At 49.2% G+C, this 11,794-nt stretch overlaps 1 protein-coding gene across 1 annotated transcript; it reads left to right on the top strand.

Annotated features, from left to right (window-relative positions):
* The first annotated feature begins 7,983 nt into the window (after positions 1-7,983).
* On the top strand, positions 7,984-10,716 carry LOC147702289 (uncharacterized). Its single transcript, XM_086928773.1, is given in 1 exon segment — positions 7,984-10,716. A coding segment is annotated over 1 exon segment (2,700 nt). The 5' UTR covers positions 7,984-8,016.
* The last annotated feature ends 1,078 nt before the right edge of the window (positions 10,717-11,794 follow it).

Here is an 11,794-nt window from a genome sequence, read left to right as displayed (position 1 = left end):
CCTCATGAATAGGATACTGAATCCCACCGTGTATAAGACACCTTACGGCTATCATATATATTTTATTGTGCACCTTGCAAATTTGGAAGGACCAGCAATCCTGTCAGGATTCTTCCCCAGACAGCCACTCCAGTCTCAGATAGCAGACGCCTGCTTTGGCGGCCAACTCCAGTTCCCTGGCTGCACCCCCACACAAAATAGGGAGTTGCAAAAGGAGGTTTATGACCACGCCCTAGCAGGGGTAGCAGAAGAACTCGTGCCTGATCTCTAGAGAAGCGTGGCCAATACCCCGCATTAAAGCCCCTGCCTTGCGGGCCCACAAATATCTTGTCATGGCAACACCACTCCAACATGTCCTGAAAACGTTCAGTGCCCAAGAAAAACGCATACTCAAACACTGTAGGGAGCTTCACAAATTAACAAGGAATATGGATTATCCATGGCCCTCCGAAGGTTCCTTTGACGTAAATACTCTCGAGCACGCCACCACGTTCCTAAACACCAAATATTCTGGAGCCAAATTACAAAAAAGGAAAGAAACCTTAGCTCTCTGGCGTATTTTTAAGGAAAACACGCAAGAGCATCCTGCCACCCTGCCCACTGCACCTTCTGCGCCCCCACCATATCAGGCCAATGGCATGTACCCTGCCATAGGATCTGCAAAGAACAAAGAACTAGATCTACAGAGCACAACTAATGACTTACCAACTGTCGGATACGGTCAACTCCCAAGTGACCTTTTTCCCACACTCGAATGTCCTCAACCCGGTGGTGAAGGTAGTAATGCCTCATCGCCGCCACCCGGCACCAGCAGTGGCCAACTGACACCCGTCACAGTGCCGGCCACCGTACCCCCCACAATGCCAGCCCCAGCCAGCCCCCTACATGTAACTCATGTCACCGGTGGCAGCCCAACACTGCACGCCACAGTGCCCGGATTGCCAGGACAAATAAATGCGCAGTTTTCACTACAACTGAATCCCACCTCCATCGTTGTCCCACCTGGTGAGGAAGACGAGGACAATGCAGACAACGTGTCCATAGCATCATCAAATAGCTCCCACACGTCATCTCACCACTCATGTCGCCATGCGCTCCCGCGCTACCCTGATCTCAACAGCCTACGTGATACCAATGCTCCACAGTACCAGGAGCAGGAGGCAGCCCCCCGCGACCGCATGCCATTTTGCGACACAAACACAGGCGAACCACTAATGACATTTTCCACAGTTCACCAACAAAATAAGGATAGAGAACTACAAGGCCCACAGGCCTTGGTCCGTTACGACGCATGGAGACCAGCCACAGACCTCAATAAAAGCTCAGAGTGCAGTCCCAAAGGGGATGCCAGAGCAGACCCGTCCCCCAGCGAGCATGAAGATATAGCTCAATTACTCCGACGTGCCTCATTTAAACTAGAAGAAATAAGCGACAGATTCTCTGAGACACTCAGGATTACCCACCCTCGCACACCACACACTCAACAAGCAAAGGACACCTCACGGCAGCCCACTGCGCAATCAGACATCTTCGAATGTACTGAAGGGAATGGGGACCTATGCCATACTCATCAGCACACTGCCCACTTCCCATCCACACCCATGCCAAGAGCAGATCCTTTTCGAGAGGTAAGAGACGATGGAGGGCTGACGGAAGTACTGTGCCATCGGACCCCCTCCCCTTGCCGTCAGGCAGCTGCACCAGACCATACACGCTCACCTACTGGCCGAACACAGGCCCATTTCACACCCCCGGGCACACCATCTCGGCACCCTGTTCCTGTGGTGGATCCGTTAGCACAACCATCCGCCACAGCCATGATAGACTCCTCCAGCCGGTCACGCGCCCCAAACTTGACAAAACAACCAACAAACCCATTCTTTGAAGGTCAGGAATTACCAAACACAGGGGGTCCAGAGAGGAAAAAGAAGAAAAGGACAACAGAGGTAGAAAGACTTGCAGTGTTAGGAACGCACGGAAGACCAGAGGACATCTTATACAACCTATACGATGCCCCTGGCACTGACGCGCACGTCAATTACAAGGTCACTGGCACCGCCGCCATGCGAACCACTCGAGCTACAACAGGCAAGGGCATGTTCTTCAGCAGGCCATGTGCCCTGCGAGACAATGACCTAACTCCCAACCAAATAGTGGAAATAGGAGAGAATTCTGATTTCGCTGTCATCCCCTTCACAGACAATCTGGCCGGATGGACGGAATCCCTGGCCCCGCAGATGATCCCCTGGCCAAGGGAAGGGTCTTTCGAACCACAGCATATGGCCACAGCAGTAGAGTGTATCCTGGAGGGTGTAGGGGATGAAGACTGGGATTATGACTATATGCGAGCCAGTCTCGAAATTTGGCAGAAATATGCTATAAGATATGACAGCACAAGACCGAAGTATCCAGGTGCAGGGATTAGCCGCCAGATGCCGCTGATATACAAAACACCAGGGGCCCCCGCCATATATAACTGCTGGTCTTATGCAGAGAAGGAAGCCATTAAAAAGAACCTTCCGCCCCTCACGGAGGGGGCCAGCAAATGGATAGTGGCCTTAGAGAAGAATACCACAGGCACCAAACCAGGGGTGGGAGACATGAAAAGCTTGCTTATATCCATCATGGGAGGGGAGCAGAAGAAATTTTCACAAGTATCAGTAGAGGATTAATAACAATGAACGAGACAAAATATGATGGGGAACCATTTGATAAAATAAGGGCGGCAGTCTGGACTAAGTTGAGATTAAAATACCCTGATGTTCCCGACATTGGGTCTCTCATGTCTCTGACTATGCAAACAAATGAGGACCCTATTAATTTCATTTCTAGAATGAAAGAAAAATGGCATCAAGAGCTAGGTGACTCCTGGAATACAACTGGAGGAAATAGCAGGCTCTTTTACCACATGGTTAAGAGGGGATTGCCAGACGACGTGCAGGAGAAATTAGATGGGGTAGTAGCCATGGAAGCAAAACCATGGCCTGAGATACAGGACCACATCATACATTTCTGCAAAAAGAAAATAGAACAGGAAAAAAGTAGACAATTAGCCATTGAAAATGCAGCTGCAAATCTAGTACAGCAGAAGCTTAATAGGAAAAAGGATACAGTGGACAATCTCATGCTGGCGGCACCAGTCAGCCAAATGACAGCTGTCACCACCTTCCCACAGGACGCTCGAAATGTGCTCGCCAGCAATACCCAGTCCACCCCGCAGCAAGTGCAGCAGCCTGCCGTACAATATGCGCAGGCACAGCCGACACAAACACAACCAGCCATACAGTACGTACAGACTTCACCAGAGCCAGCCATACAGTATGTGCAGACTCCACCACAACAGACAGTACAGTATGTGCAAGCCCAGCAGCAGCCCACAGTGCAGTACATCCAACAGCAGCCCCTGGTGCAGTATCTAGCACCACAACCTGCCTACAGTAATGACCTACATCAGTATTACAACAACAATAGAAATACCGGGATGCAGGGAAGGGGCAATGGACAGCAAAGGGCCCAACAACAGTCAGGCCAACGTACCTGCTTCTATTGTCACAAAGTGGGACACCTGCATAGAGAGTGTCGCTCTAGGATTCGAGACCAAGGCCAACAAGTTATGGGTCCCGCCCAGCAAGCACCCCTGCAGTTACAACCACAACAAGAAATGTATGCACAGGCACCCCAGATGGTGTATACTTATGCCCAACAAGCACCACAGCAGAACATACAACTAGCACAGCTCCAGACACCCGTAATGACCCAAGCTCAACAGCCATCCACAATGATGCAAGTTCCCGTGCAACTGCAGCAACAGTCATCCTCATACCAAGTGATGCCCCAAGCCCAAGCTGCCCCACCACCAGGTGGTGTGGTAGTCACTTCCAATAACCCATTTGCACAAGGCACCATCCAGCAATACTCACGCTAGGAAAGCCCACAGACAACTCTTGTGTGCCCAGTTTTATCATGCATCATGAGCGGTGAAGATGACCCCACCGTCCTGGTCACGATAAATAACAAAACATATAGTTTCCTCATTGACACAGGCGCCACGTACTCCTGCATTACAGGCGGACACCTGCCTATTTCTGATCAAGTAGCGGACACACAGGGATTCTCTGGGGCAATAGCAAGGATCCCCTTTACAAAGCCCGTACCCCTGCAAATAGGAGACCGGGTGCTGGAGCAACGACTGCTTTATTCACCACACTCTCCAGTCAACCTTTTAGGGAGAGACCTAATGGCAAAACTAAACATGACCATTCACTTCCATGAGAACGGAACAATGGTTTGCTCTATACCTGGCACACCCTTCGCAAGAATGATGGCACTCACTGCTCAATCTTCCCTGACAGATCAAATGAGGGCTCGCCCTGTGGATGAACAAGCGTTCTCCACCGCGGTACACATCATTGTAGCCAACACACCTGAACTGCACCAGCGCACTGTCCAGCTCCCGAAGGAATTTCTCTTTCGCCCGGAGTCCCAGCACTTTCAGATATGGGACAAAAGCATGATCCTAGGCATACATGCTCTTCACATTACACCTACATACGGGGCATTCATAGCAGGAGACGACAATATGCGCTCCTCGGCCTGTGTCATTTTCATCGAGTCCGGACACCTAGTGAGGGACATTTCAGATGAACAGCTCTTTGGTGATCCTGACAACCATCCAATAACAGAGATTGTCTATATGGATGAGGTACCTCTATCGGTGACAGTGGAAAAAAGAACGCCCACTGCCCCGCAGAAATATGACTCAGTGCGTGAAGCTGACTTAGCTCAAGTCCCGCCACACCTGTGGACCACTGGTCCCAATGATGTGGGCCTCATCCGTTCTGCTACTCCTTTTAAGATAACACTGAAACAAGGCGCGATTCTACCCAGAATAAAACAGTACCCACTTTCCAAGGAAGCAGAGGAAGGCATTGCCCCAACAATACAAGCCCTGCTAGATCAAGGAGTCATATACCCCTGTGTATCTCCAGTTAACACCTGCCTTTTTCCTGTGCGCAAGGGCAAGACCAATCAGTGGCGCCTAGTTCATGATTTGCGCTCAATAAATAACATAGTGGTACCAGAATTTCCCATTGTCCCAGACCCTTCGGTCATCCTCACCAATGTTCCCCCGAATGCACAATACTTTTCAGTGATTGACCTGAAAAATGCGTTTTTCAGCGTCCCCCTTCACCCAGACAGTCAGTACCTATTGGCTTTCTTATTCGGCGGGGTGCAAATGACTTACCGGCGTCTCCCTCAAGGGTACTGTGAGTCTCCGAGCGTGTTCAACAGAGTCGTCAAAGAGGACTTATCAAACTTCCAATGTCACAGCACCTTACTGCAGTATGTCGATGATATTTTGCTCTGCAGCACTACAGAATGCCAGTGCAGAACTGATACAGTCTCTCTGCTCACCACACTAGCTCACAGAGGCTATAAGGTGGACAAAAACAAACTTCAGTACTGCCAAACAGAGGTACAATACCTAGGCCAGTTAATATCAGCATCAGGGAGACGGGTCACGCCAGACAGAGTTGAAGCCATCAAAGGGACACCAGAGCCCCAAACTGTCAAAGACATGCAAAAGTTCCTAGGATTAGTGAACTATGTCCGCCAGTGGGTCTTTGACTTTTCCACAATAACTGCCCCGTTGTTGAAAGCAGTTAAAGCAGCCAAGGACAGACGCAACAAAATAGACTGGACACCTGAAATGACAGCATCCTTTAAGCAGCTCAAAGATGAAATAACAAACGCACCAGTGTTAGGCACACCTGACTACACAAAAGAATTCTACCTGTTTACCCACTGCAATGGCCAGGTCATGACTGCCGTCCTCACTCAGAAATACCCAATAGGCCACAAGCCCCTTGCTTACTTCAGCGGAATGCTAGATTCAGTCATGAAAGGTCATTACCCCTGCGAGCAAGCTCTTGCTGCGGCAGCCTTTGCAGTGGATAAAAGCACACCCATTGTCATGGGATCCCCTCTGACACTGTACACTGAGCACGCTGTCTTTGCCATAATTCAGAAAGCTAAAACAACATTGACAACACAAAGAGTGTCAGGTTATGAAGTCATACTGTCATTACCCTCCCTGAAGGTTGTCAAATGTCACACAGTCAACCCAGCCACATTCTTTGCTCATCCCATTGCCGCATCAGATGATGACACCCATGACTGTGCCACATATTGTCCCGATGAATCAGGAGCAGCAAAAGAGGGCCCCCTGCCAGACAGCACTGTATATTTTGTAGATGGGTCCTCCACAATAGACCAAGAAACAGGGATCAGATACACAGGAGCCGCAGTGGTTAGGGCTCAGCAGCATGAGTCCTCTGACTCCCTAGACATTGTACAACAAATTACATTGCCATCACACTACTCCGCCCAAGCCGCTGAACTAGTGGCACTAATTGCCGCTTTAAACAACGGGGCTGGTGACCGCATCACTGTATACTCAGACTCTGCATATGTCACAACAACGACACACTCGAGCATCTTGCGCTGGAAAAGGCGCGGATTCCTCAAATCAGATGGAACACCAGTATGTCACAAACAGTTGTTGGAAGAACTAATAGAAGCCCTGACACTTCCAACAGAGGTAGCCGTTGTCAAATGTGCTGCTCACACGAATGGACAAGACTTTGTGTCCAGAGGCAACGCTCTGGCAGACTGGGCAGCCAAAGCTGCAGCCAGACCCCCCCTACCTTTCACTGAGCATGACCCATACAACGCCCCAATTTTACTTGCCCAAGCTGTAGCACCAACAGAGCAGACAAAGACAAATGAAGACAGGGTACCCTTAACACCACACACAGACAACAACAACGACACAAACACCACCAAGGACACTATTGACCCGAATGCTTCCTACCCACTCGACGACACACAACAATACGATTTCATCGCCCAATTGCATCTCAGAGAGATACAAGAAAGTGCACCACAACAAGAGAAAGAATTACGGAAAAAGAGGGGAGTACAGCAGGACCCTGCTGATTTTATTTACCGGCAGACCATGTCTGGAAAACCTGTCATGCCACAAGCCTTACTGCAGGTGGCACTGGATCAACTTCACCTTCCCGCACATGTCTCCCGAGATAACATGTCCACCACATTACAAGCAGACTGGTTCATTCCCAATGCCTATGAACTAATACAGCTCTTTGTTAATAAGTGCCTCATCTGCCAACAGTATTCCCCAAACCCAACTCTCAAAACTGTCGCCTCCACTATTCCTAAACCTTCCGGCCCATTCAAAGAACTCCACCTCGACTATGTCGACATGATTGATCGGTGCCAAAATTACCGATATCTCATTGTGGTAGTATGCCCCTTCTCACGGTGGATCGAAGCTGGACCATGCGTCCACTGCGATGCCAAAGCAGCAGCCACATTCCTGCTCCGTGACGTCATCTCCCGCTTTGGAATTCCTTCCGCCATCAGGACTGACAACGGAAGCCATTTTTCAAACGCCATCTTCTCCTCTCTCACCACAATGCTAGGCATCAGACACAAACTGACATCCGCTTACCACCCCCAAAGCAATGGCATTTGTGAGCGCCTCAACGGCCTGCTCAAAACCAAAATAAGCAAACTTAGCGCCACCATTGGCAAAAAGTGGCTCTACTGTCTCCCACTGGCCCTCTTCTCATTAAGAAATTCCCCGAGTTCGGATCACCACCTCACCCCCCACCAACTTGTCACCGGAAGATCCATAAATGTAGCAGTCCCTCCCAGCAGGCCCAAAACTGATAGCGAGTCATCCTCTGAGATTGTTAAGGCTGAGCTTTATGACTTCCTGTGCACACTAACCCGCGCTGCGCAGTTCCTCTCTGTCCAGGTATCCAAAAGGAAGGAGAAGGGCCCCATCGATCCTGAGCTCCCACCTATCCGTCCCGGAACTCTGGTCTTCATCCGGAGGCACGTCAGGCGTTGGAAAGATCCTAAGTTCGACGGACCCTTTGAGGTGATTGACTCTTCTCCAACTGCCATCCGGATAGCCGAAAGGAAAGCATGGATCCACAGGAGAGACGTCCGCTTCGATCCTGCACCTGCGCAGCAACAGCCAATGGACTAAAAGAGGGAAGCGATATGCCCATGGTCTCCCGAAATGAGGACGACGACTTCCCATCCACCGTTCCATCCATCATTGAAGAAGAAGAAGAAGAAGAAGACGTCCACGAATATAGCGCCCGTGAAGCAAAGTTATGTATACTCACTGTTCTTATGTTTTGTATTATTGTTGGAATGGCACTAGCAACATTCAACTGGTATATCTTTTTTCTTGCTGTAAAAAGTTATAGTGATAGAAGCAGCCAAGATGCCTCACTGCCTATTGTTCCATCCACTGTACCAGCGGTCACACTCAAACAACAGAAAGCACCACACAGCACACTAGGTCCTGAGCTCCCAGAGAATAGCATTGCTAGCAGCACGTCCATTAGTGTGCACCTTGAACTCTCGCCCGGTACCCCAGAGGGAAGGACTAGTCCCTGGAATACAGCTACCAACGCCACAGAACGAGCGTCCCGTCGACACCTTCCCCGCCACCATAGACCACGTAGATTTGCCTTCGCCATACCCCCATACATGACAAAGTCAAAACCCCGTATCCCCTCCCCGTTTGTTCCCGGCACCCATATAGACACAAGACACAAGCCCAAAGGAATATCGCTAAAAACATTCCAACATCTCGTGCAAATACAAGAAGGCCTAGGGCCCATGCTCAGCCTACCCCAATTAGTAAGGGACCATTCAGTCCACTCCTCTCTAGTAGACAACTCCTGGTACAGGGACATGACAACAGTTGGGAAAATAGTAACAAATGAGTCTTGCTACGTATGTTCCTACATTCCCCATGCAGTAGGTGCTGATAGACTGATTTTTCCCAAGGAAGTTCCACCGCACATAGCCATGTGCCTTCTTCACTTGTACCTCTGCCGGATAAAAGGGCAGATTCGGGTCCTTTCAGCCCAGAAGGAAGTAGTCCTTGTAAACACCACTACATGGGATTACATTTACACTGTGCACAAGGTTGTCACCGACCCAGCTGAACTCGGGGAGGAATTCAAAGAAATGCGAAGGACAGGGGTACAGGACATGGATTGGCAGGAACGTGGCATTAGGAAACGTGGGTACATAACAAACAACACACCCCGGACAGGATGTGATGTATCATATAAACACCCCTCAGGCCCACACCCCTGCCCATGCCAGAATAGGACAATGCTACGCCTCCTAGCGCAGGTCTACCTTAACAACAAGTGGCAGAGCCCCGGAGGGTTTTGGTGTAAGGCGGCAGCCTTAGGACCCCCTTGGGCGGACTGGAATGTAGGGGATAAGTGTGGTCAAATATGGGCTCAGGAGAGCGGGAGATACACCTGGGGTGGGGAAGGAATGCCAGAACATAAAAAAGGATTCAAACTAAAAAAATCTTCTCTTTGTTTCATAGGTAATGGCTCTGTCGCTGTTGGGCGTAACACAGACTGTAATTCCACGATTTTCAACTTCGATATGCAGTTCGGCACCACTACTCTAATGGATTATTACTGGGCTTGCGGAGAGCACCTCTATCCCCAACTACCTCCTCAGTGGCTCGGACTGTGTACCTTGGTAACTTTGCATGAAATTCATCTGGTCATACCAGCATCAAATGCTTCCCACATCCTGTCACATCCAATGACAGGTGACCTGACATTCCTCCATCGACACCGGCGAGCAGCAGAGTACTTTGCAGGAGAAGCCCGTGGTAGGGTCCCAGAAGAGTTCCGCCTCTTCAGTGAGGCCCAGCTTTTCTTCGGAGGGGCATTCCCAATGTTTCAAACTCAAGCTACTGCCCGTTGGCTGGAAGTAACTCGCTATGAGGTCATGAAAGCAATAAACAGCACCAGGGATGGCCTAAATGCAATAAGGGAAGAACTGCGCCCATTACGACTAATGGTTCTGGAACATCGCTACTTCCTTGACATGCTAACGGCCAAAGGTGGTGGTCTGTGTCATCAAATAGGAAAATCCTGCTGCACTTTCATACCTGGAAACGACGAGGACAACGGATCCATATCAAGGGCCATTTAGGAGTTGACTAACTTAGGAAAAGAAATGATCGAGGAAGGAGGTGCCCCTGCAGACATTATCCCAACGAACTGGTTCGACTTTGACTGGATGCCCTCCTGGCTAACTGCTATTCTAAAGCTGATGATACCTATAGTCGGGATTATGGTCTTTCTGTGTTGCGCCTTTCAGCTGGGGAGTCACTGTATCAAGAGATTAAGCACAAAAGCTGTAGGGATGAATTATGCTAGGACAGGGATTTACCAGATACCGAAATATGAAGGCATAGATCGGGCTCCTGGGGATGGGAATGGAGAACAGGTACAAATGATCGAGCTAGGACAATGTAGCACACATCCAGCACCACCTGCCACACACTCTGGGGTACCATCAGCCCCACCTCTCCCCCCAGGTAGAGACACACTAAGGAACAACACTGCAGCTACTCAGTATGAGTGCCTGCTCAACAAATCAGGCCAACAGTATATCCAGCTACTAAGGTCAGACGAAAATGTTGCACGTCCAACTAGTTTTAAGTGCTATGTCAATGACATGCCATGGATTCCACCATTGGCAGAAAAATCAACAAAATATTCACTTAAGAGTGTGTTCATAAATGAACAAGAGGGGGTAGATGATGGAGGGTCCCGTTCTACCATCTGACATCACCAGAAAAGGAAGCCCTAGCGGCCCTGGTAAAATGAAGGTCTAAAGTAGGCCCTGCGTGATAGTAATCTGAGAACAGGCTAAAATGACTAACTTTCACCATTAGTAAATAAAGGCCCAAGGGGCCCACTTTCACCATTAGTAAATAAAGGCCCAAGGGGCCCACTATGCTTAAGGCTTAAATACACACGTTTCTGTGCATTGAACTGAACAAGGTAAAATTAGGCCTTCAAATATTAGTTAGCTCCACTGGTCTCACTCCAGACCAACATCCACACACGCACTCACCCTGGTACACGTGGTATAGCTTCCTGAAAACATTGCTAAAAGTATTATTTTTTGAAACATAGCTTGCTCAAGTACAAACAGCAACCTCTGGCAATACTCTGCTCCTATCATAAGGTCTAGCATGTGCCGATATGAAGAAATGTACGTGGCCAACTGTCTCTGTTTAGAAATGTACGTGACCAACTGTCACAGTTTAGAAATGTACGTGACAACCTGTCCCTTTTAGAAAAACAAAATGTTCACTGTTCAGAAGTGTCCAAAGCAAATGTTCTGTACAGATGTCCTTCTGGTGTCCTGGAACACTTGTGGTCAAACCGCCTGCACAGAATAAGGCGTAGGCTAGTGTCACCAGAGAACCTTAGTTCCTCAATTTGAGGTATAACAAGACCCAACCGTCAAATCTGAAGTCAGAACTTTCCTGCGGATGCTTGGCATGAGCGTGGTCTGTTCTCTCGGCTAGCCGAAGACTATCTGACTTGGGACGCCGACGCCTCACTCAGGTTGTGGATCTCCCAGGGCAGATAGCCCATCTCTCTCTCTCTCTCTAGATCCCTGACCCTTCAACTATCTCTCTTCATGGATAGATTCCTGTATGGTAGGCTCTTTTAACATAGGTGACTGGTCTCACTCCCAGCTATTACCAGACACTGAATTAATAGCAAAATGTTCTATTTTAGCTAATTCTACTTGCGCCTTCTTTGCCCTGCCCTCATAATTCAGGGCTCTGATAGAAATGTGCAATCTATGACAATGGACCTGTTTTAGATGGTTGGCCCATAGACAGTTG

This window comes from Lissotriton vulgaris, chromosome 7 (assembly GCF_964263255.1).
Source record: "Lissotriton vulgaris chromosome 7, aLisVul1.2, whole genome shotgun sequence".
NCBI lineage: Eukaryota > Metazoa > Chordata > Amphibia > Caudata > Salamandridae > Lissotriton > Lissotriton vulgaris.
This window is presented reverse-complemented; position numbering and strand designations above follow the sequence as displayed.